This window comes from Diabrotica virgifera, chromosome 3 (genome assembly GCF_917563875.1).
Source record: "Diabrotica virgifera virgifera chromosome 3, PGI_DIABVI_V3a".
In the NCBI taxonomy this organism is placed as follows: Eukaryota; Metazoa; Arthropoda; class Insecta; order Coleoptera; family Chrysomelidae; genus Diabrotica; species Diabrotica virgifera.
In genome coordinates, this window is record NC_065445.1 from 252,776,558 (window position 1) to 252,804,137 (window position 27,580).

General features: G+C 34.7%; 1 protein-coding gene across 1 annotated transcript in view; it reads right to left on the reverse strand.

Moving 5' to 3' along the window:
* Positions 1-27,580, reverse strand: part of LOC114337570 (uncharacterized) — a 255,111-nt gene that overhangs the window by 124,027 nt on the left and 103,504 nt on the right. The window contains exon 5 of the mRNA XM_050647708.1: positions 20,445-20,824. Within this exon, the coding sequence (XP_050503665.1) occupies positions 20,445-20,824 (380 nt within the window). The remainder of the gene's footprint in view (positions 1-20,444; positions 20,825-27,580) is intronic.

Genomic DNA, 27,580 nt, shown 5'->3' on the forward strand with positions numbered 1-27,580 from the left:
CAACACGGAATGGTCATATGTAAGTACCGTCACGCGTACATAATAGAGAGAAAGAAACCACCTAACTACATCACCAAGTTCAACATAGAATCCCTACAAGACGAAAGTACTAAGGATCTCTACCAAAAAAGACTTGAGGAAAAGATCAATCTTAGCCCTATTGAAATCACAGACAATATAAACGAAGCATGGGAAAAAATAAAAAAACATATAACTAGTAGTGCAAAAGAAGCCATTGGAGAAAGAACAATTGACTTAAACAGCGGCAGAAACCAAAAACCATGGTTCACACAGGATGTCAAAGATTTAGCAAAAGAGAAGAAAGATGCTTACGTAAGATATATTAACAATAGGACCCCAGAAGAGTATCAAAGATATAAATCAGAAAGAAATAGAACAACTAACAGAATCAAAGATCTAAAACAAATATATTGGGAAAAATTCTCAAACGACATGTAACATGATTTACGAGGAGGTCAAAGGAAGGTATGGAACATGTTGAGGAACAGGAAGAAGCCGGTTACCGAAGAATTACAAATTAACGCAATAAAACCAGAAGAATGGGTAACTCATTTCGAGAATCTATACAAAGACGATAACGACGATAATAATGAAGTATACCTCGTCCAATTTACTTACCGTTGCACGTCATCCGCGCCATAGCCTGTGACACGATACCAACACGAAATATTTAGGCAGTGGGTGTGTTCTTTTTTAGAATCAAAATGATTCTAAAGGGGAACACACCTACCGCCTAGATATTTCGTGTTGGTATCGTGTCACAGGCTATGGCGCGGATGACGTGCAACGGTAAGTAAATTGGAAGAGGTATACAAAGAAATGACCTACAAAACATTCACCAAGAAGAAACAAAGAATGACAACATCACCCAAGAAGAAGTAAACGAAGCAATCAAAAGATCAAAAAATAGAAAATCACCAGGTCCGAATAATATACCAAATGAATTAATTAAATACGGAGGTACAAAAATAATAGAAGAGATAACAACATTTTTCCAAAAAATTGTAAACACCATGACAGTACCAGAGGAATAAAGAGAGAGTATAACAATTCCCATCTACAAGAAAGGCGTAAAGACAGATCCTACGAACTACCGAGGAATTACACTACTCAATTCTACATCAAAACTATTGACAAAAATTCTATCCCAAAAAATATATAAGAAAGCCGGTGTATCGGAAGAACAACAGGGTTTTCGCCCAAACAGATCTACAATAGACGCTATTTTCATAATGCGACAATTAGTTTAGAAATCAATAGAATTCGACAAGCCCATGTTCACATGCTTTTTAAATCTGAAACAAGCATTCGACAGAGTACGATTAAAGGACGTGCTCACTATCATTGAAAAGAAAAACATAGGTCAGAGGTATAGAAACATAATCAAAATAGATCCAACAAAACACGAATTAAAACCACACACGGGCTCACGGAAGAAATCAAAATCAATGCAGGCATTAGACAAGGGGACAGCCTCAGTCCATGCCTATTTAATTTAATAATGGATGAAGTTATAAGTAGTGTTAACATAATGAATCAGGGATACAAAATGGGTAACCGAACCATGAGAATACTTTGCTACGCAGATGATGCAATCTTAATAGCCGAAAACGAAGATGACTTACAACGCCTACTACAAAAATTCAAAATATACGCCGAAAAGTATAACCTGACATTATCCAAAGAGAAAACCCAATCGATGGTAATATCCAGGAACCCAATTAGATGTAAATTAGTATTGGACGAACATATAATCGAACAGGTAATGGATTGCAGATACTTAGGTGTGGAAATATCTAGCGGCAGGCATCTGTGGCAAGAATCAAAACAGCAGGCAACGAAAGCAGCGAGAATATCTGGTTTCCTGAGGGATATAATCTGGCGGAATAAATATATGAGCACCGAAAGCAAAGTCCGCATTTATAAGACATGTGTTAGACAAGTACTGACATACGCAGCTGAGACAAGGGCCGAGACAACAAAGACCAAACAAATAATGAGAACAACAGAGATGAAAACCCTAAGATCCATAAGAGGTATCACACTCAGAGATAGAATACGAAACGAAGACACATTGAGAGAGCTAGGCGTTCAAGACGTAGTGAGATGGACAAGAGCGCGACGACGCATGTGGATAGACCACTTAGATCGGATGGACCCTGAACGTATGGCGCATTGGGCGAAAATACAGAAGCCCAACACCAAGCGACCCATAGGAAGACCCAAAAAACGATGGTACGAGAGTTGGAGCTCCGGATCGCAGCAAAGACTGTAACAGAAGAAACAGGACCTAGGCCTATTACAAGAAGAAGAAGAAGAAGAAGAAGAAGAGTTGTTCTATAACTTCGATTAGCCAGATTTAACTTGGAACAATTCAACTTAATTTTGTTGAAATTGTTATAACTTCTCTATTAATAAAGATAAAGTAATTTACAAAGTTTTTTTAACTAACACAATTACATTTAAAATGAGGGGGTTATGCAAGTTAATCGCACGTATAAAAACTGAGCTTTTTTGTCTATTTAATGCCATTTTGTTCATTTTTTCAAAAGGGAAAATTTTCATTTTGGTAAAATTAGATATCTCCAATAGTTTAGGAGATACAATAATTTAAGATCATATAGTAGCGCGTCATCAATATAACTTCGGGAGATAGTATCATACCTTTTTTCCTAAGGTCTGCGAAACTTTGGCAACAGTGGTAATCTTTGACATTATCTAAGATCAATATTTTGACAATTATACTCATAGGCGCGCTAAATGGAAGTAATAGAAAACAATTTTGTTATGAGTAAATAAATATTTACAAAAATAAATCAAAATGGGTGAAAATTTTATGTTAACATAGGTATTTGCACGAAATAATAATAATAAATAATCATTTCGCTGAGAATCGAAACAAGAAACACTCTAACTTTATATACTCGCATTAAAATTCGAAATATATGTAAAATATACTTACCTACCTACATACAACTAAACCTCACAATTAACAATAATCTATTTTTTCAAATAGGGCAACAACTTCGTTCTGTTTTTGTGTATTTTTTTGTTCTTCTTAATGGCGGTACAGGCTCGTTTTTTAAATATTGTATTTAATTACAGAGTAATTTCCACTTACTACTATATTTCTCAAATTGGGCTCTATACCGCCATTCTTTATTATATTACGAATATGTGTGCTAAATACCTTGACAAAATATTCAAAATTTCAGCCGCAATCTTGAACCGCGTTTGTTGCCACCTGTTGATCGTTACTGTAGCCTCTTAAACAATTAATCGTTAATATCAAATTAAACACAAACCATAATAGACGCCAAGGTACGGAGAGGACATAAAAGTACATACTTAACCCTCCACCCTATTTCCTGTAACAAAATATAATGTATAGATGTATCGCTTTTTAAATATTAAGAAATGTTTTTCGATTGCGATACAATTCCATAATTGTCATTAATTCTAGACAGCATTTCTTAAAACCTTATTATCTTTTTATCTATTTTGTACTTTCCAAGTCTGTATTATTTTTCCATTATAAGCCTGTGGTTCGGAATATGAAAAAGTTCCAACTACTTGTATTCGGCTCGTGCCTGGCATTAGTAAAACCTACTTACAATTTTCTAAGAACCAATCGATAGACTGCTCTGGTGTTTTGTATTCCAGACACGCCACTGTTTATATGGTCAAATGATTTAGGGGTTGATGGGGCTAAATTGAATTTGGTACGGGTCAGTTTTTATGGAGGGACGATAAAAAACAGCTTGTATAAAATTTTTATTATGTTAATGTGTCTAATATTGAAATTTTTACAACATTGTGAATTATGAAAAACTGGAGACACGCAATGAAGTAAAAAGAATTGCGATTATAAAAACCATTGAACTAGAATATACAGGGTTGTACATGTGGTACATTTGCGGTACATTAACAAAAATAAAAGGTCAATTAATTATAAGACAGATAGCAGCAGGTTGAGCAATATTTATTGCAATATTTTAAAATTCTAAAAAATATCTAACATCTAGTTCGAAGTGGAACTCGTTGGCTCTAATAACGCATGTTAAAAAATACTGTAATCAGTTGCCGTCTATGACGCTCGTGAAAACGACAAGCTAGTTGCTAATTTATGTATTCCGTGATATCTCTATTCTGTGCATTGTTTGTGCACAGTTTCTTCTACATATTTGTACTACTAAGTATGTGACAGTTTTAACTTGTTCTATTTTTTGTTTCCTCAATTTCCATATTAAATTTTTCTCTTACTTATCTTATCTGCATAACGTTTTGTTGATATTTATCTTCATTCCCTTTTCAGTGGGTATTTCTTGCCATATTTCCAAAATATTCTGAAGTTATTTTTCAGTTTTTGCAATTAGCATCAGATTGTCACCAAATACAATACAAATACAAAGATTTAGGGATAAATGGAGGTAAATTGAATTGTATACGGGTCAGTTTTATGGACGGACGATAAAAAAAGCAGTTTGTACAAAATGTTTATTACGATAATGTGTTTTAATGTTAAAATTTTTACAACAATGTAAATTCACAAACTCTGGAAGCACGCAATAAAGCAAAAACATTGCTATAAAAAATCATATAAAACCATTCGACTAGAATATTTTGTACAAGGTTGCCAAAAAGTCTGAAAAGAAGAGACTATCGTTGAAATTAAATGATACGACATGACTTGCGTTCTGCATTTTGTAGAGTTGTAGAGTCCTTCAGGTCTTTATGACGTCAATGTCTACTGTATTGCAGCCATCTTGTATTTTTTAAGTAGCAATTTAGTATATATTGTTGTGATCTTATTTTTGAAATCTGATGCTGTTCTCAGATGTAATTTATTTTAATTAATTAATTAATAATTATCTCATTAATCAAACAGATCAAATACCAATATAGTGTCAATCTCAGGGCTAAATTATAATATCAATTACTTACTTTCGTGGCTTCAAAATATTTCTCAGTGGATTCCTAATCGGGATAGATAAAAGAGAGTAAAATAATACACACATATGAATTTCAATTAGACATTATAAAATCGTTTATTTTATCTAAATGGCACTCAATGCTTAATATTTCCTATATCTTATCTTTCTATCTTTATTTAATACAAACTTACAAACATGGGAATCTTATTTCTTTTTGTCTCCAAAGTTATTTTATTTAAAATGAACTATTATGATTTATCAGTGATAAATTGATTTAGGTTTGATGAAAAATTTTTAATAATGATTGTGTGATTCAATTTTCAATGTGGTATTTACTACATAAACCATACATTCATGTCATAACAAAATAGACTGACCTTTACTGATGATTTGACAATGTCTTCACACAAAACACGTTTCCTCCTATCTTGGGTTGCGATCAAACGACTCGTACCAGCTTCCCAGCAAAGCCTCTGCTCCTTTTTGAAAACTACGCCTCGTACAGCCCTCGTTCCTGCCGTCTCCTGATTCCGTGTTCTACCTTTTTCAAACACTTCAATAAAACCGGGATACTCTAGACTCAAGGAGTTATATACTATCTCGACTCGGCCTAACACTCGTTCCACGATATCTTACTTTTTTAATTTTTTAAACAAACTAACTATACCGGCGTTTCACTTTTTTGTACACTCTTCTTGAAAACCGGCCTTCGCCTTTCGATCGCCAAAAACATTCTGCCACACATCTCTCATCCATTCTCCTACTTCAAAATTACCCTTTCCAGCATTCAAAAATCAACCAATCCCAAGCAACCTTCAATTATCCGTATTTATCAACACAACTTTCCTTTTTCTAAATATCTTAATGGATTTCAAGAAAAATAATATTCCCCATTTCAATTTTACTTTCTACATTAATACAACATTTAAAAATTTAATGACCTGTTATCTTATTCACTAAAGTATTAGTTAGCGGTGGTTTATGACCAATCCTTCCGCGAACACTTTCTTTGTACACATCACTCTAATTGTTTATTTGAGTCGTATTGTTCCCGGGTTCGTAAACACTTCTCCGAATCACTCTCTTAAAATCTACCTATACATAATTTGTTTTATACAGGGTGTTCCAAATTTACATGCCCGTGGTCGAGAAAAATGAAAACCTTTATTTTAATTTGTCTTTAATTTATAATTATAAACTTTTATTTCTTATATCAATTAGGAATATAACAATATGTTATAGTCAAACCCCGAAGTTCCGGCACTCCTAGGTTTGACTATTCAATCCTCAAGTCTCACTAACGTTCTTAGTCAATCCCCGAAATAAATTCCATTTCCGGCCTTTGACTGAAGTGTTTTTAGTCAAACCTAGGAGTGCCTAACTTTTCAGTCAAACGTCGAAAGAAAAAAGTTTATTTAACCCCTTATCCATCAGACTTTAAATTCATCGTTTTCTTTCTACAATACCTTTTACTCTAGTGTTATTTTTATGTTCAAAAAGTTGGACAGGTGTAAAATGAATCGTCTTTGAAAGAAATAAGATCAAATTATAGAGCACATTTGTAAATTTTCTTAAAAATATTTTTTTCTCCATGTAACTCGAAAATTGTAAGAGATACGAAAAAAGATACCATACAAAAATGTAGGATCTTTTTAGATAAAGATTTGGTTTTATTTTTAATCACTGTATCTCTTATCATTTTCGAGTTACATGAAAAAAAGGAAGATTTTTAAGAAAATTTAAAAATCCGCTCTATAATTTGATCTTATTTTTTCAAAAACCATTCATTTTAATCCCTTCCTACTTTTTGAACATAGAAATAATACTATAATAAAAGGTACTGTAGAAGGAAATCGATGCATTTAAATTCTGGTGGATGAGGGGTTAAATCTGTGGCTTGGTTCTAAAAGGGCTAATGTCAAATTTTTGTTTTTTTGTACAGCTTTTTTTGAATTTAATATTGACCAAACAAAATGCAAAAAATTGAAATTGGCCATTTTAACACTAAGTCCCATAATGTGGCTTAATGCTAAAAGGGCTACTGTCAATTTTTTGCATTTTGTTTATTCAATATTAAATTCAAAAGAAAGCTGTACAGAAAAACAAAAATTTGACATTGGTCCTTTTAGAACCAAGCCACAGAAATATACTTCTCAGTTTTTCTTAAAATATATTAGTCATCATTTTTTTTGCAAGATATCTGGCTTAGTTTGATTGTAATCAACATTTACTAGTGCCCATTTTAAAGTTTTTTTCAAGCACTACCAAAGGAATTGGTAGCATTATACACCTAAAATCGACCGTTTCTCTGTTATTTCAAGTTAAATACACTGATTTGAGCATGCACCAAAAAACAAACTCTTTTCAGCTACCATATCTCTTTTTGTATTATAACTAGAATATTTATGAAGGAAAAAGTCTCTTTATTTTTGATAGGCTACAAAAATGTTGTACATAGTTTTTTAGTTAGATGCATAGATTGTAAGTTATTCGCAAAAAAACCGTTCGAAAAGGTGTTTCGAATGTTTCAATGAAAATGGCCAATTTTCAACCATGAATAACTCAAAAAGTATTAAATTAAAAAGAAAATTGTAGAACAGTTTTTGCTTAGAATTAGGTTCTCTTGCCACTTGCGTGATTATTTTAACCAAAACATTTTCCACCCCCGAGAAGGGGTGGGAACCGCCCCCAAGATAAAGGCGCCATTGTATATAGGGCAGACTTTGAATAAGGTGATAAGTAGAGGCTACTCCCAAATTTTTTTGTATTGTTACAAACGCCATCTGTTTATTCCAAACCATAAACACTAAGCATTTTTGTTGAACAGAATTTTAACATTAAGAGTGATGGCCCAGCGGCTGTAACTCTATTGGTTAAATATTTGTCTAACTGGATATAAATTGGTATGACTTATATCTATTTACTTCACTACTTAATCTAAACTTATTCTAAACTTTTACTTGTTGTCTATATGGTAAATTCTATATATAGTCCTGTCGCCAGGGGGGGGGGTACAACTGCCTCCTTAATTCAGATGGACTTACCCAAGTTTTTTTTATATATTTTGACCCGCAGAATACGAATTTTTTGGGTACCAGTTGATCCGGATGTCGATAAGATTGTTATAGACAAAGAACTTGAGGAATTACATAACAGCGATTTCTCGCAAAACGAAATATCTTTTTGTATTTTTTGGGTCATTTTAAGCAAAAAATATTCCTACAAGTTTTTTCGTAGAATGCATAGTTTTCGAGATAACCGCGGTTGAACTTTCAAAAAATCGAAAAATTGTAATTTTTCAACCCGAATAACTTTTGATTAAAAAATAAAGTAGCAATTCTGCTTACCGCATTTGAAAGTTTAAGTCAAATTATATCGGTTTTGATTATTTGCATTGCTAGAAATTTATTATTTTATTGTTAAACAAAGTTATAAACACCTAGTATGTGAGTGATGTTTTCAATGATTTCTCATTTAAAATCGAACGAGTAGGTAGAGTAGCTACAAGTGCAAGCGAGGCAATTTGTACGTAGAATGCGTTAAAACGCATGTATTAGGTACGGGAAACACTATGTGTTTATAGATTTGTTTAACAATAAAAAAATTAATTTTTAGCAATTCAAATAATCAAAACCGATATAATTTGACTTAAAGTTTCAAATGCGGTAAGCAGAATTGCTACTTTATTTTTTAATCAAAAGTTATTCGGGTTCAAAAATTGCAATTTTTCGATTTTTTGAAAGTTCAACCGCGGTTATCTCTAAAACTATGCATTCTACGAAAAAACTTGTAGGAATGTTTTTTGCTTAAAATGACCCAAAAAATACAAAAAGATGTTTTGTTTTGCGAGAAATCCCTGTTATGTAATTCCTCAAGTTCTTTGTCTATAACAATCTTATCGACATCCGGATCAACTGTTACCCAAAAAATTCGTATTCTACGGGTCAAAATATATAAAAAAAACTTGGGTAAGTCCATCTGAATTAAGGAGGCCGTTGTAGCCCCCCTGGCGACAGGACTAATATTATATTGTCTATATGGTAAATCCAGTGGACTACGAATATTTAGTCTGTTGTTTTGTACACTGTTGTCAAGGAGACCGATTACAAGATTGTTGGAGTGCACTTCAAGACGCTTTAGATATTTATCACTACACTGCGCGATCACTTGTTTCACTGTAGGGATTTTTAAATCACTGTAAATGACCTGCTTTGAGATAAACCAAGGGGCAGTCGCTATAGTTCTTAATGTCTTTGACTGGAATAGTTCTAGGATCGCTATGTTGCTGTCAGATGCTGTACCCCAGAGTTGTACAATGTACGCCGTATGTCCAAATAGGCTTTATGATGGAACTGTAGACCAGGAGTTTATTTTTTAACGATAGTGGTGAGTTATTTCCAAGTAGCCAGCAGTGTTTTTTAAGTACAATTCGTAGTTGTTTACGTTTATTCCAGATATGTGTTTTCAAAGTTAGCCTTCTGTCTAGATGCAATCCCAAGTACAAAGTATGGGACCAAGTATACTTCCTTGAGGCACACCAGCTATTATAGGATGAATGTCTGTTATAAAGTCATCATATCTTATTTGGAAGTGCCTTTCTTCAAGATAAGATTTGAGCAAGATGTAGAGTGGATGAGATAGGTTTTTCTTTAGTTTATAAAGCAATCCGGGGTGCCAAACCTTGTCGAAAGCTTGATTTATATCCAGGAATACAGCATTGCAGTAGCTCTTTTCCTAACATGTAGTTTGTATCATATCAATGACTCTGTGCACTTGTTCAATGGTCGAGTGTTTAAGGCGAAATCCAAATTGATGAGATGGGACTAGTTTATGTTCATCTATTTCTATTAATAATCGTTATTTTATAATTTTCTCTGCAATTTTAGACATAACAGGTAACAAGCTTATTGGTCTGTATTATTTTATCTATTTAGCAGGTTTTCCTGGCTTTTGTATTAGTATAATGTCTGCTAACTTCCATTGTGCTGGAAAATATCCTCGCCTAATAGTTGCATTTATTTGTTGTGTTACCATTGTAATCCCTTTTTTTGGTAGTTGTTTGATTATCTCACCAGTACGGAGATCGTGTTCAGGTACTTTTTTTGTCCGAATTTCGTATTTAATAATTTGTGCCACTTCTTAGTGCCCAAAATTTTTATGTGGCCAAAATTTCATCAAAATCCATGCAGTAGGATAGAATTCAGAGGTAATATCATATTCTTGCTCTCATTGACTGGCGTTATAATGTTACTTATTTATTAAAGAATTAATTAAAAATGAACTAATTTGACAAACCCTAAACAACTACACGAACACGATTTTTCCGCGTTCCTTTTCCAAAGGGATCTTAATTGTAGTTTTCTTTCCTTACGACGGTTTGTGTTTTCAATCAATTTCCGCTTCTCCACTATATGACCCAATCCAATCAGTTTTTGTACCAAAAAGAAAATTGGAACTTGTCCTTTTCACACGTGGCGTGGTGCTGAAATTGCGAGCAGGCTTTTAATACACTGAGATTTTTAATAAAAAATATTTATTTTTTATTCTTGTCTTGTTTTATTGCGAGCATTGTCTACGAGCCCAGACCAATCAGGTGTATGTCTTAGCGTAACAAAAAAACAATTAATAATAAACAAAAAATAATCAAAATAAATAAAAACAAATTAAAAATACAATTAAATAAAAAAAATTACAAATATAATTACAAAAAAATATACAACCAAAACAGAGAATTATTTAAATAAGTGTAGTATGGTAATTAAGAGTTAGAAATACATAAAAATTCCTCTAATTGTAAAAAATTTGCTTGTTTCAAAATATTAAAATGTCTGGCTAATTAACTCGGCCAATGCCATCAAACCCACAAAAAAATATGCAACACAATTTTATTTTTATGAATTAGAATTTATTTACAAATATGACACATTAAACGGATACCATTATTATGTGGTTTTGCCAATTAATCAACAATATTTAATACTTTGGACAACTACATTAATAATTATAAAATTACCAAGAAGAAAAATAATGCCTGGTGCAAATTAATTAGACAATAAAACAATCAGTACCTAATAAATGTTTTATGTTCAATAAAATCTCTTATACATTTTTCTGAAAATTAGTCCTATATCGTAAATGGGGAACATTTTATTATTACATAATAATGTTCAGTTTTGTATAAAAATGAGATTTCTTAAACTTTACGCTTCAAAAACTCATAATAACTTATAAGTACAAATATAAAGCCTTCTGTATTTTAAAATAGTTTAAACGACCCGTGACGTTACACAGTTTAACTAGATGGTTCCGTTTATGGTTATAATTAGGTATATTTTTCTTCTTCTTTAGTTTATTGGCCTCCACCTACATGGGCATACCCCGTCGCGGAATAAACGAGAAATATTTATATTCCATTAACATTTATCGTATGTCATTTTAATAGTATATACCAGTTTGTTGACATTGGAGTTTGATATAGTTGTTGAAGGAAAGGAAAGAAGGTTTACTACGGAAAATAAAACCATTTTGTAAAGGTACAAGTTTTCTATGAGTAGTTCAAACGATCAAAAACACTTGTAACGTCACATAACTGTATTTTATACTGACGTTTATAACGTCTAATTTAAAATTCTGTTTACTTTGTTGGAAGAATGTAAACATATAAACGGATGACGTCACGACGCGTTTTGGGCTGGCTTGTATAATTTGAATTTTTAAGGTACTAGTACACTTTAGAAGACCAAAAATAAGCATTTTTTCAAGATTTTTTTTTCAGAACCTTTATTAAAAATGAACATAAAACTGTTTAAATATTAATATCTATTTCTTAAAGAATACAAAAAATATATCTTTTTTTATTTGTGTACCTACTTACATTAATATTGTAGAGGGCGCCAAAGTCGAGGCCTCGAAAAAAAGTAGCTCCGATGGCGGACAGTTAATCACAGGATTGGGATCTTTGAAACAAAAAAATCGTACGGCATTTGAAAAAGGAAGGTTTCTTACGGTACAGTTTACCACCGTTAGTGAAAAAATCCGCAAAAGAAAGATTTTACGGAAATTTGAAAAAATTTTGTGAAAAAATCGCCCGTTTTTCTTCAGTTTTTCATGGTTAAAAAATATTTATCTTTTATTTTTTGGTTAAATTGTGGTAAATTGTCACGTAAGAAATAGGGATGGCGGTTTTTGACAAAACACCGGTTTTCGGTTATACCGGTTTTTTTTTGCTTACGGTTTACCCTGGCGGTTATAACCGGCCAAAAAACCGGTTTTTGGAAAAACCGGTTGTTTTCGGTTTTTTTAATCCAATAGGTTACAAAGTTACATTTACAATACACTTTAGTTTGCGATACTCGATTCGACTCGATATTATATCAATATGATCAAAATTAGTACTATCGAAAGAACATGTATTACTTTTAACACGTGTGTATATTTGTAGAATAGGTACATTTTAACTCATTTAATATTTCCTGTATGAGTGTATCTATTTGAAAACGTATCGAAATTCTTGGAGACTCGTATTCGTAATCAGTAATTCGGTATTCATAGTCAGAGCATTATTTTTGGTAATCAGAAAAAGTCAGTCACCCACTTTCAATGTCAAGAGTTAAGTGTGAAATATAGATGATGTTTGCGTCTAATTCAACCAGATCATTTCTTATGTAAATATTATGATTATAAATACCTTTTCAAGGAAATATTATAATAAAACTTAATAATTGTTTCTGGCTGATGTGAGATTGCACTTTCAGTTTGCTTCTGTATTTTATAAAATAAAATGAAATTTGAATTATGGTTTTGTTTGGAATAATTACTTGAGAATAATAATTATGATTGGGATCCAAAATAATGCCTAACCTAATTCTAATCCCCGTAAAAACCTAATAACCGGTTTTTACTTTAAAAAGAAAAAAACCGCTTATAATCGGGACAAAAATACAACCGGTAAAACCGGTTACTGCGAAGTAAAAAAACCGGTTTTAGGTTTAAACTGGTAGGTTTTTCCCATCCCTAGTAAGAAACCATCCTTTTTCAAATGCCGTAGGATATTTTTGTTTCAGATATCCCAATTCTGAGATTAACTGTCCGCCCTCATTTTTCTAGGCCTCGACTTTTGCGCTCTCTACAATATTAGTGTACGCTCATAAATAAAAAAAATATTTTTTGTACTCTCTAGGAGTTAGAGATTAATATGTAAAAAGTTTTGTGTTCATTTGTAATAAACTTTCTGAGAAAAAAATTCTTGAATTCTTGAAAAAAATGATTATTTTTGGTCCTGTAAAGTGTACTAGTACCTTAATTGTCTTTAGGGGCCAAACAAAAGCCAAACAAAACCTTTTTATCTTTGATAAATGTTTTAAATTATGTTCTGTTGTGATTTATAACATTTTTTCAAATTTAAAATTTTATGCAAGTTCCCTATTGTGTTTATTTATTTATTTAGCGTATGGCAATTTGATACACAACATTATCACACATATGTTATAGTCTAACATCTAATGTATTAATATATTCAATCGACGCTGGTGTTGCAGAGGCGAAGTCCAGAGGATCTCCATCATACTTTCTCCGAGGGCATTCGGCAATCATATGCTGGATGGTCTGTTTCTCGGCGCCGCAGTCGCACTCAGCAGAGGTTCTCATTTTCCATTTATAAAGGGAATCTGCGCAGACTCCATGACCCGTTCTTATCCTGTTAAGAGTTGACCATGATTTTCGGGGGAGGTCAAAACCTGGTGGAGTTTCTGTGATGCATGGTGTGTTTCTCATTATTAGGTTCGGTCTGTCGCTCTGCATGTTCTTCCACTGGGAGTTCATTTGGAAATTGTTGGAACTCAAGTTTATTGCATCTCTAGTCGGAGGTTTTCTGGAGCGCAATCGATGTGAGTTAGCGTCGGCGACATATGTGTGTATAGGTAACTGCGGGTTGTTAAGCAGCTTTTGGAATTCTCTAAGCAGAGCATGCTGACGACGAAGGTTAGGTGGAGGTATGTGGCTCAGTAGTGGAAGCCACTCCACAGATGTAGACTTGATCGTTCCAGATATGAGACGCATGGCGACATTGAGCTGAGTATCTATAATTTTTGTGTGAACGCTGTTCAGCCAAACAGGGGAGCAGTATTCAGCTGCGGAGTATACGAGTCCAAGGGCTGAACACCGAAGTGTACTTGCTGTTGAGCCCCATGTAGTCCCGCAAAGCTTCTGTATGATGTTGTTACGGGTTCCCAGCTTTGCTGCGGTGTTCTCAAGATGTTTCTTAAAGGAGAGTGTTCTGTCTAGGGTGACGCCGAGGTACTTGGGATTATAGTTGTGCGTGAGCAGTTGGTTATCAATGTACACTTTAAGTTTTGTGTGGGCCATATTGTTGTTCAGGTGAAAACAGCTAACCTCGGTTTTTTTGGGGTTAGGTTTAAGTCTCCATTGTTTAAAGTACTTAACCAGGCGTTCCAGATCTTCCGTTAGGATTGCCTCGGAGTTTTGTATTAAGGAGTTTTGAGTTGCAAGTGCCCAGTCGTCTGCATATCCAAATTTTTTAGATCTGGTAGGGGGCATATCAGCTATATACATACTAAATAGCAGCGGTGCAAGTACGGAGCCCTGGGGGAGGCCGTTGTTAAGCGTTCTCTGTTTGCTCACTGTAGTTCCCATGGTTACACGAAAGTTTCTACTGCTCAGCATAGTATTTATGAGTCGGGCGGTTGCTTTGCAGGGGATTATTTTCAGGAGCTTATAGATGAGGCCATCTTTCCAAACCGTGTCATATGCAGCCGATAAATCGATGAATGCCACAGACGTCTTCAGTTTTCTTTGGTAACCTGCCTCTATGTAGGTAGTTATAGAGAGCACTTGGTCAGTGGTGCTTCGTTGAGGCCTGAATCCTGCTTGTTCAATTGGTATTTTTTGAAGTAGCTTTGGGCTGATTCTGTTCAGGACCAGTCTTTCGAGGAGCTTGTAAGCTGAACTGAGTAAAGCGATGGGGCGGTAACTCGCTGGGTTATCTGTTGGTTTTCCAGGTTTTAGAATGGCTATGATTTTTGTTTGTTTAAAGATGTTTGGTAGGTTACCTGTTTTGAGTATATCTGTATAGAATTTAGACAACCAGGTTTTTGCAAATTTCCCACAATGGATCAGGAATTCGGGAGGTATACCATCTGTACCAGGAGCTTTGTTAGGTTTAATGTCTTTGATGGCGTTTGAGACTTCTTCTGGAGTGAACGGTGCGGAGTACTCTGTATCTGATGGACAGGCAGCTTTTAGATGTTTAAGCTCCCTTTTTATAGTAGTGGTAAACTTTTTATCACATGCTCCTCTGGAGGTGGCAACTATATGTGATGCAATTTTATTTGGGTTGAAGTCGTGGATTTGTCGTGTTGCCAGTTTGTCACTTCCGAGTTTTCTTAGGAGCGACCACGCTTTACGGCTAGACTTTTTGAAATCTAACGATTCGACTTCATTTGTCCATTTCTTCCTTCTTGCTACATCAAGGCTCAGGAGAAGTTCGTCCGCAATGTCACTTTCACCGGTTTCAAGATATTCTTCGTAGAGGTTTTGGCTTTCCTCACTCCATCCTGGTATGTATTGCTTACGATGGCCCCTGGGAATGTGTTTCTTTGCTGTAGCAATTATTGCCCCTCTAAACCTTTCATAATTTTTGTATGTTGGTGGAATCCATCGTAGGATTTTATCGAGTTCGTTGGTAAAGGCGGGCCAGTTACCTTTGTTAAAGTTCCAGCGTGGTCGTGGAATGGTTGTGACTAGTGGGATTTGGATACCAATCTCAATAATGATCGGCCTGTGCTGGCTATGCGGGAAGTCATGAAGTACTCTTCTCTTGGTTGGTAAGGGGTAGCTTTTCTGGTTTTTGCTCACAAAACATAAATCTGGATTGTACTCTTGTTTCCATGCCGCCGATTTAAAAGTGCCCCGGTCTTTGGCATCGAAGACGTGATGCAGGTGGTTACTCTCTGCCCAGTCTAGCAGTGTCTCCCCGTTTTCATCGTTATTTCTGTATTTCCATTCTTGATGATGGCTGTTAAAATCACCTAAATAGATGGCGGGATGGGGCCTTATGTCTATGACGTGGCTTGGCCATGTAATATTTGGGGGTTTATAAACATTTGTCACTTCCATTTCACCTATTTTGATAACGGTCAAATGTATATTATCTTGCATGGTGGAAGATATGAGGTGAGCGTTTTCTACGGAGTTTTTTACGTAGTTGGCGGTACCATAATCATGGTGATAGGTTGCTCCCAGAAGATCATATCCTGGAATTTTGCCTCTACTTGCGAGTTGTTGTTCGTTCGCAGCATGGGTTTCCTGTATGACTACCAGGTCGATGTCGTTAGAAAGTAGTATGTTTGACAGCATTTCGCTTTTGGATCGACTAATGCCTTCAATATTTATCTGACCCTATTGTGTATTGAAGACCCTATTGTGTATTGAAGAATAACGCAGAAAAAATGCAGATATTCCAATTTGCGCCAGCCATTACTTTTTCTTTTTGTTTATTTTATAATTAATATAATAGTTGGTAAAAGTGTTAAATATTGTTGGTTAATTGGCAAAACCACATAGTATCAAAAAATAAGCTTAACCATCATCAACCAATTTGCGTCCAATGCTGGACATAGGTCTCCCCCAATTGTTTTCACACTTCACGGTTTTGTGCTGATTGTTGCCTGTTTTCACTAATCCGCCCGATGTCATCTGTCCATTCTTATTTTATCCCGTAGGGTTACGCCCAGCATGGATCTTTCCATACGCCTTTGAGCAAACCTTCATTTTCGACGCTGTTGCCTTGGTTAGAGTCAGTGTTTCTGCTGTAGTAGTCTGTGTCTCATTTGTGGTAGTTAAATAAATTATAATTCAGAAAAATAAATAAAATTATTTATTAATTATTCATAAATAAAATTGTGTTGCATATTGGTTTTGTTCCAATATATATGCTTCTGAAAAGAGATGAAACTCGCAGAGGTGGGAAATTATTAATAGAAACCTATAAATTTAGAATTATACTGATGATTTTCCCACCTTGAGACGTATCGGAGTCAAACTGTCACAGGAGAATTTAAAAAAAAATCTCATGTCAGAATGGCAGTTGCCAAACTCCTCCGATACGTCTAAAGGTGGGAAACTATCAATGTAATGGAAAATTATAGGTCTCTATTTATAATTTCCCACCTCTACCAGTTTCATCTCTTTTTATTTTAACATAATATGCTTGCGTTATTTTGCCAGTTATTAGCGCACTCATCACTGTATTTGATTCATAAATAATGTTTTATTGGAAAACTAGCACCAGGGCTTATTTCAAAGAGGGATGGATTGGTAAAATTAAGCATTTACAAAACGAATATATTTGATGGCCTTATAATCAAACAGGCCAAAACAAAATATATGCATGCAAGTAAAAACGCAGAAATACGACAGCTACAAAATCTAACGATACGAGAAACTAACATTGAGGCGGTAAAAAACTTTATATCTTTGGGATCCCTAGTAAAGTAAGATTTAACTGCGCAATGATTCACTTGCAAATACGTAGGTCTCTGGGTGAATTCTAAATTAACTGTTTATAAAAATTTATTAACAGGCAACGAAGTGGGTGGGCAATAGAAATTTTTAGACAAATGAAAAGTGCTTTATGACCTGTGGACGTTTCGGTGAAGGGTCAAATTGGTGCTCATAACAAAGTAATAAAGTATTTATTATCTGACAGATCCTAATAAACCAGATATCTTTTAAAATTCTAGGGAATGGTATATAAAAAGTTGTTCGTTAACCTGAAGATATTCTATTAAGCGGTATTACTTTATTAAAATGTATTCCGATGAACGGATAAATGTATTAAGGGGTAAAAACCTTTCGGAACCTCAAATGTCTATTCTTTAAATTGGGATTTTCCTATAACCTCTATTCTAATAAGCGGGCCCGACTGTGTATAAAAGTTTATACCTTCTAGCAAAAGTTTGCTATTGCTTTGAAGTATTTATGGCAATACCTATATGTCCTAGGAGTGCGATTTGTCAGTCTGTGACTCTGATTTTTTATTAGATTTCTTCCTAATTCTATTGTTGTATAATACGTGATTCATGAATGTTTTATTGGAACAATAGCACTAGGGCCCATCTCAAACCAAGATGAACCTGTGAAATTAAGTATTTACTATTAAATTATTTACTCCACAATATTGGCTTATTATTTCACATCGTTGAACGAGAAGTCTGGACAATAGGGCATTCGAATTATACATTTTTCCTTAGAGCCGTATATGAACCAGCGACCTACGAAGAATTCTAAAAGATTTCTTCAAGAAAGTTCTTATTTCCACAAGAAGTGGAAATAAGAACGCAGCCAATAATAGACAAGGTTGTACATAAATACTCTTAGATATTTGATAATAATTTTGTTCAATCTACTATACTGAGAGTCACAGCTCATTCGTTGTCGGTGAAAGGTAGCCTTGTTCGATCTTTTTCGGTCTCAAGGAATCTACTTGCAGTAGATTACAACAACTTACACTATTTGAACTGATATATGAATATAAAGGAATGTAAATACAATTAAACAAGGGAGAGTTAGCAAGCTCAACGAAATATATGAACACTAGCTGCAATATAGTATGGTACACGATAAGGAAAATCTTGCTTTGTTCATACGCCGAACATAACATTACTTAGATCCAGTAATGGATTGGAAATAGCAATTCACAGTTACTTAAAGACTCGTCAGTCCCGCTGAAGAACTTATGACAAGATCATATCTCCAAATATAGTACTTGATGCAGAGCTATTCACCAAGAATATTAAATTCCCTAAATCAAACCTCATCTAGCTCTCCGAAGACATACCCTAATACAACTAAATTTAAGTAACAATAACTCATGAAACAGTCCCACCCAAATCAACTTCAAATAGTGAGATTCGATTTTTATTAGTATAAAATCCAATTGCTGGAGTTATACAGGGTGAGTCATGAGGAACTGTACATACTCCTCCTCGTATAGAGGCTCCTATGGGGAATAATAAATGACAATTAAAAAGTGTCTGCTCCCCTTGTTTAATAATATACAGGGCGAGTTTCGCATTTTGACAGAAATTTATATTCGTCATAATTTTTGAACGGTCAGATCAATGTGTCTCTTATTTTGGTCAATCGTTACACTATTATCACCTAATCAACTGATTTATTCAAACTAGATAAAAATCACGTCGGCTTTAAAAAAATTAGTTCGTTTGGGTCTTAGAAAAAATTTCACCCTATATACGCTTTTTGAAAACTTTAATATGAATTTTACAAATTAGACAAATAGGCAATTAAAATGGCATATTTATTTTTTCTCCACACGATTACTTAATTTTTTATTAAAAAATCAAAGTCAAAATCGGAATTTTAACCTAAAAATGAAAAAAAAAAGATGAAATCACGGTTTAACTCGCTACAACGTTCCATTTTAAATTCTTTTTCTTTTGAAATTTTTACAGCACATATCTTTTACCATTCTGAAGACTTTGAGTCTTCTTTGTTGTAGACTTTCAGTCTTCTTCTCGTAAAAGTTATGAATTTTTAAAAATAAAAGGTGCAGATTCGTGAATTGCAAAGTTAAATCGCAAAAATTAAGTGAAAAAATTAAAATGTATCTATTTGATCACGTCTATGTTAAACTATAGAGTCCAAAGAGAAGTGTTATGGGAAGTTTTAGATCTAGACGTGTTATAGAAAAAAAAATGGTGAAACTTTTAATTTTAAGAAAAACGTTGTTTATTTTTTTTTATTTTTATGGTAAAATTGCGATTTTGACAAATTTGATTTTTTTATAAAAAATTAAGTAATCGTGTGGGGAAAAATATGTCATTTTAATTGCATATTTGTCTAATTTGTAAAATTAATATTAGAGTTTTCAAAAAGAGTATACAGGGTGAAATTTTTTCTAAGACCCAAACGAACTAATTTTTTAAAGCCGGACCTGATTTTTTTCTAGTTTAAATAAATCAGTTGATTAGGTGGTAATATTGTAACGATTGACCAAAATAAGAGACACATCGATCTGACCGTTCAAAAATTATGACAAATATAAATTTCTATCAAAATGCGAAATTCGCCCTGTATGTTATTAAACAATGGGAGCAGACACTTTTTAATGATCATTTGTTATTCCCCATAGGGGCCTCTATACGAGGTAGGAATATGTACAGTTCCTCATGACTCACCCATGTAGCACTACTCGGGTTAAATAATGATTCAATAACCGAGTAAATTAGTTACGTGGTATTATTTTATATGTATTTAGACCTTTTCTATTCGTTATCTGGTTTTTATATATAGTGGCCAATAAGTTCAATTACAAATTAAACCTCTTGGAAAGCTTGTAACAAAAAATGAAAATTAATGGTTAAAAAACTGAAGTAAATTTTCCATAAAATACCGATTTCATTATTGCAACTATATGCGCTCTAATATCAAAGTAATTTTTTTAATACTTACCAATACAATCCATCACAATTCGACGGAGTCCACAGTTGGCCATCCCAAACGTTCAAATAACTCCTACAAACCTGGTCTGCCTTCTTTGGATCCCACGCACTGGCCACGTGGAACTTTAGAACACTTAACCATACTCTGTATCGCGGAGGAGGCAGTATCATGCCCACATGCCTCCAGTCTGGATAGCGCGTTCGATGTGGCGGCGGAGGGGTGGGTGAAATGGACGCGTCGAGTCCTTGGAGATGGTATAGGCAGGTGGTGTTAGCTGGTACTGAATGGATTGGACTCTCCAAGACGCCTCGGTTGGTGCCACGTACCCAGAACTCGCACATGCGCTTTTGTTTGGTGAACGATGGGGATTGTTGGTCTACGAAGGTAACCTGAAAGAAATTTAGAAATAGACCTGTATTTGAAGGTTATATTCTATTACACAATTGAAAACCATATTACATTTTCATTTATTTCCACTGTGCTTATTTGCACCATTTTTTGGCGCCCAAAGTAATTTTCTCCATTTCCATTTTTTGTGAACAATTGGTCTTCTCCTATTCTTTTAAATTTATATCTTCAACAAGAAATCTGAACTTAACCACGGATGAAACCTAAGCAACCTTACTGGAGATTGTGTAACCAACGCCTTGGGTGCAAGGTAGGGACAGTTTCACAGCTGATTCGAACATTATGAACACCTTCAAGTTGGGATTGTAAGCTTCTGGTAGTTACAGATCTTTGTCTTAAGGTGCGAAGTCGTAAAAAATGGTATTGAACAGGCATTGTTATAAGATGTTGACCTTGTTCTGGACGCCTAGAGTGAATTCCCAGTCTCTCTGTACCGTTCCATCATTAGAGAGAACGATTTTGATTAAAACAATAGGAAAATATTAGCAACAAACAACAATAGTTCACACAACGACTTAAAAATGACACTAACTTCTTATGCACATTAACAAATTTACAACATCTTTGTTTGTGTTTCTTAGAAAGCGGTTGAAACAAAAAACAATACAAGTGATCTGATGAAAATATTCCAAATACAATGGTAGGTACTTTTAATACAAAATTGAATACAATTAAGTTTAAAACACCAATGAATCGCTTTTTTGTTTTTGTATGGTGAGTTAAATGATTGGAGCTGTGGCTGCAGATATATATTAATGTTTTTCTATTCTCATACTATAATATATCAATTATGATTTCATTACCCGTATCATAATGAAGTTCATTATGATACAGATTTTCATTACGATACAGATTTTTAACCAATAGAATCGCGATATGTCATTCGCGATGAAGGTGGCACACGCATAGTGACCAATATATATATGTTATTTCCTGTTACTCCGGAAAGGAGCATAGGGCATCCACGAAGCTTCTCCATTGGACTCTGTCTCTGGCCATAGCTGCTACCTCTCCCCAGCTCTTTCTCATCCTTTGTAGTCAGCTTCAATTGATCTTCTCCAGGTCGTTGCGGATCGTCCTTGCTTTCTTCGTCCTGCTACTGTCCATTTTAGAGCTTTCTTTGTTATATCTGCGTTGTCCTTCCTTAGGGTGTGTCTCAGCTAATTCCATCTTTTCATTATAATTGCAATTTCAATTGGCTATTGTTTGGTTTTCTTCCAGAGTTCTTGATTTGTTATGATGTTGGACCAATATACTTTCAAAATTTTTCGGAGGCACATGTTTACAAATACTTGGAGTTTTTTGACAGTTCCGTGAGTTATTGCTCCAGGCCTCGCATCTATACAGTAATACTGTTTTAACATTACTATTAAATAGTCTTATTTTGGTGTTTTGACTAATTTGTGTTGACCTTCATATGTTTTAGAGCAGCCGTACTCAAACTGTGGTACGCGTACCACTGATGGTACGCAAAGCACTTTAAGGTGGTACTCTATAAACTAGAAGAAACGAAGAATTTTAATAAAATTTACCAACAAATGTTATCTTTTACGTTGTGCATGGCAAAGCTGCGAGTTTGAAACCACAAGAGCGTAATGTCTTATTCATTGTTTGCAACACTGGAATCGCGGCAAACTGTCACCGCCCTTGATTCACGTCATCAGTTTCCTCGTGGCCGTCAGTCGTTGTGGTTGGTTTTGTCGAAACGAGTAATTTGCTCGCTACATTAAATCAAACAGAATACGATGGGCGGGTCACGTACTAAGATCAAGTGACGAAAGACATAAACGCCACATTCTGGGAGAGGCCCGTTGGAAAAAGGTCAGTTGGTCGCCCAAGAAAGAGATGGAAGGACGCAGTAGCCAGCGATCTACGCAAAATGGGAGTACAGCAATGGGAAATAGCTGCTCAGGACCGACAACAATGGAGGGAAATAGTAAACGCGGCCAAGACTCACATAGAGTTGTAGAGCCAAATGATGATGATGATGATGATGAGTAATTTGCTGTTACTGATTCGTGCTAATTTTTGCATATAAAAAATGGATAAGTGGCTTAAAAGAGACAAAAGAACATCTGAAAATCCCGGTCCATCGAGCTCCACTACAGAGTCGGAGTCTATACAGGGTGATGACAAAAAGAGTTCTTTCAAAAAAACTAAAAGTGGCGGTTAGGAAATATGATCCTGAATAAATTAATATGGGATTTACATTCACGAATATAAATGATGAGCCAAAGCCCCAACGTGTAATCTGTTCGGAAATTCTTTCTAACCAGTGTATGAAACCTTCGCTATTAAAACGCCACTTCAATACAAAACATTCAGTGTTGGAAAAAAACTTAAGGATTACTTCGTTAGGAAGTTAACGGAGATGAGAGGCACAAAAAAATTAATGTCGAATTTCACTGGCAGCAACCAAAAAGCAGTAGAGGCATCGTTCCTCGTGAGTTTAAGAATTGCGAAGTGTGGAAAAGCGCATACAATCGGTGAAGAACTAGTTCTGCCTGCCGCACAAGATATGGTAACGTGTATTTTTGGGGAGAATTCAGGTAAACAGCTTAATATTATACCATTATCCAATGATACCGTACGTCGTAGGATTGAAATAATGGCATTAAATGTTAAAGAACAATTGATAAACCGGATAAAAAATAGTATTTTTTTTGCAATACAACTTGATAAGAGCACAGATGTAACAAACTATGCTCAGCTTATGGTTTATGTGCGTTATATATTTCAAACCAAAATCGAAGAAGAGTACTTATTTTGTGAGGCTTTAACGGAACGAACTACTGCCGATGAAATATTCAAGAAAATCAATGATTTTTTTTTGTGGAAAATGGACTAGACTGGAAACAATGCGTTGGTTTCTGTTCGGATGGGGCCCGAGCCATGACAGGAAAATACGGAGGTGTAACTGCCAAATTAAAACTGGTTGCAGAAAATTGTACTTTTACCCATTGTAGTATCCACAGAGACGCTTTGGTAGCAAAGCGAATGCCCGATGAATTTAAACATGTTCTCCATGAAGCCGTTCAGATAGTCAATTTCATCGGGCATTCGCTTTAGTAGCAAAGCGAATGCCCGACGAATTTAAACATGTTTACCATGAAGCCGTTCAGATAGTCAATTTCATCGGGCATTCGCTTTGGTAGAAAAGCGAATGCCCGATGAATTTAAACATCTTCTCCATGAAGCCGTTCAGATAGTCAATTTCATAAAATCTCGAGCCTTAAACTCGCGTTTATTTTCAAAACTATGCTCTGAAATGGGAAGTAATCATATTCAGTTATTGCTACATACAGAGATAAGATGGCTATCAAAAGGAAAAATGTTGAACAGGTTATGCGAGTTGCGTTCTGAAGTACATGTGTTTTTAATGGAAACCAATTTTGAACGGCGTGATCGGTTATTAGATGAAATGTGGCTCACAACACTAGCTTACTTAACAGATATATTTAATCGATTAAATGACCTAAACTTAAGCTTACAAGGTAAATCACATAATCGATTTTCTGTAAACGACAAAATAAATGCTTTTATCAAGAAATGTTATATGATGAAAATAGTGTTTCAAACAAAGACTTGCAGTCGTTTACCAATTTAGAAAATTTTGTGGTTGAGCATGAAATAAAGATTAAAGATGATCTTATTTTTAACATAAAATAGCATTGTCAAATGCTAACTGATAGTTTTAAAGAATATTTTGACGAAGACTATGCTTAGTTTCTTTGGATGCGATAACCATTTATTTTGGATAGCATTCCTGAAATATTAAAACAGGATGAAAAAGAGTCTTTAATAGAACTATTTTGTGATGGGGGCTTGAAAATAGAGTTTTCAAAATTAGAATTAGCTGAATTCTGGCTAAATATTAAAAATGAATATCCAGCCTTATCAGAAAAAGCATTGTTATTTTTACTTCCTTTTACGACGACCTACCTGTGTGAAACAGGATTTTCTGCTATGCTACAAGTGAAAAATAAATTGCGCAGTCGGATTAATCTTGATCCAAATTTACGAATTAAACTAAGCACAATTGATCCTGATATCGATTCACTTGTTGTAGCTATGCAGAACCATCCTTCTCACTGAAATTTTGGACTGGGTTAGACTGGGAAGTTTTATTTTGTAACATTTATAATGCCCTTTTTTAAATAAATATATTTTTGCCAAAATTAGTAAATTTTATTATCTAATTTTTTAATAGGTGGTACGCGATTGACGCAGAATTTATGTAAGTGGTACGTGTAAAAAAAAGTTTGAGAATCGCTGTTTTAGAGTGTTCCAAATGCTTGTTGTGCTTTTCTAAGTCGATGTTTAATGTCCGCCTCGATTTCACCACGTACGCCAACTATACTTCCTAGGTAGCAAACTTCTTGTACCGGTTTTACTTCTTCTTGATTGATATATAATTTTTCCTGTCGTAATTGACCTATTCTCATCTCAACTGTCTTATTGACATTTATTCGGAGACCAATTTCTGCCGCCTCTTTCTCCAGTTTACTTAGCATGTTCTTCATATCATCTATTGTATGTGATACCAGGCATATATCATTTGCATATTCCATATCGGCCAGTTTCTTACCATCTAAGTAGTTCCAAGGGATTCCGTTTTTTCTATCTATGGTTTTTTGTAAAATGTAGTTGAGACATATATTGAGAGTAGTGGTGAGAGTATATAGCCTTGCTTTACCCCCTTCTCTATTTCTATTTTGTCCGTCATTTAACCCTTATGTTATACCTGGAATTTTGTTCGGTTATACATCATCTGTATTATTCTAATGATCTTAGGTGGAATTTTCAAGTGGCTTAAAAATATTCCAAAGAGCTTTGGGTTTTATGTTATCAATTGCTCTGGCAAAGTCTACAAACGTCATTATCAGTGCTGCATTATTTTCTTTAATTTCTTTAATAATGATACGTGATGTAGCGATCTGGTCAATACAGGATCTTCCCCTTCTAAAACCCGCTTGTTCATTGCGAAGATTTTTATCGATTTCGACGTTAATTCTTTGATGTACAATATAGGCTAGTATTTTATTTATAGAACATAATAGCGTTACACCTCTCCAGTTTTCGCATAGCTGCGCACCTTTTTTGGGAGATTTATTATGATTCCATTATTCCACTCTGTAGATACATGTTCTTTATTCCATATCTCTGTCAGAAATGGTGCCGGTAACTCCACTGTTCCCTCAATGTCAGCTTTCCACAATTCGGATGGGATATTATCAATACCCGCTGCTTTGTTATTCCTCAGGTTTGCTTCACATAATTCTTTCTTCGTTGGGCTCTCGGCATTTATTTTTAAACAGTTTTTAATTGGTCCTGCTGCATGGTATTCGTGCGTTTTCTTGATCTGCTATGAGTTCTTTGTAATACTCTTGCCATCTATGGGTCTGTTCTTCTGTCGTTGTGAGAAGTTGTCCTCTTTTGTATTTTAGTGGTTTGTTATTGCTTGTGTTCCTGTTTGCCAAACGCTTGGTGTTTTTATATAATTCTCTTTGGTTATTTGTTGCTGCTGCTTCATCTGCTGCTCGAGCCATTCCCTCTGCCCATTTTCTCTTGTCTCCTCTAGCACTCTTTTTTACCTGTTTATTTGGAGCTTCATATTTTTGGGCTAGCTATTTTAATTTGGTCGTCACTTCTTTGTGCTCTATTTAATGTGACTTTGAGGTGCTTTCTTTTTCTAATAAGTTGTCAGGTATTTTCACTTATCCACTCTTTCCGTTCTTCTTCATGGTATCCTAAGATTTTCTGCGCATTTTGATGTACGGCAAGTTTAATCGATTCCCATGTCTCTTCTACACTTATCTGCATGTTGTTTACTGTTTCTGCATTCAGTTTTATTCTACTACTCCATTCATTATGAGTTTCGGTATCTTTCAATTGTTGTATGTTTTATTTTTTGCGTCTGTTGAGTTACTTATTGCTGTTTGTCGCCTTAATTTTTACTTTTATTTCACCCAATAGTAGATGGTGGTCACTCCCTACATCTGCTGATCGCTTATTCCTTACATCCAGTAGACTGCTTCTCCATTTGTTACTAATCAGAATGTGTTCTATTTAATTTTCTGTTTTCTTATCAGGTGATACCCAGGTTATCTTGTGACACTTTTGATGTGGAAATATCGTTCATCCAATTATCATATTGTTTTCTAATCTAAATTCTATGAGTTTTTCTCAATTTTTATTTTTTTCTCCAGCCCGTGTACTCCCATACTTGCTTCTGTCCCATTATTATCCTGACCTACTTTCGCATTCAAATCCCCCATAATTATGATAATATCTCCTTTGTTTATCTTCCTCACAACTTCATTTAATTCTTGATAAAACTTTCCTTTATCCTCTTCTTCACTTCTGTAGGTGCATAGCATTGCACGATGGTTACCTTCCTTATAAGCGAGTTGAACTGGGCTACTATTATTCTATTTGACACTGGATACCATTTAATTAGGCCTCCTTTGGCCTCCTTGCTTACAAGTATTCCGACGCCATTTCTTCTATCATTGGTTATGTCATTTCCTGAGAATAGTAGCACACTGCCATTTGATGCTGTCTTCTCTCCTTGTCCGGGCCATCGTATTTCAGATAAGTCTTCGAGCATTATCCTGACATTCCAGGCTCCAATTCTACAGCGGTTTTTGGGATGGAAGGTTTTGTGGTCTTGGTTTGCTTCGTTTCAGTTTCTTTGATTTTGAGATTTAAGGTTAGTGAGTTATCAGCTCTCTGCA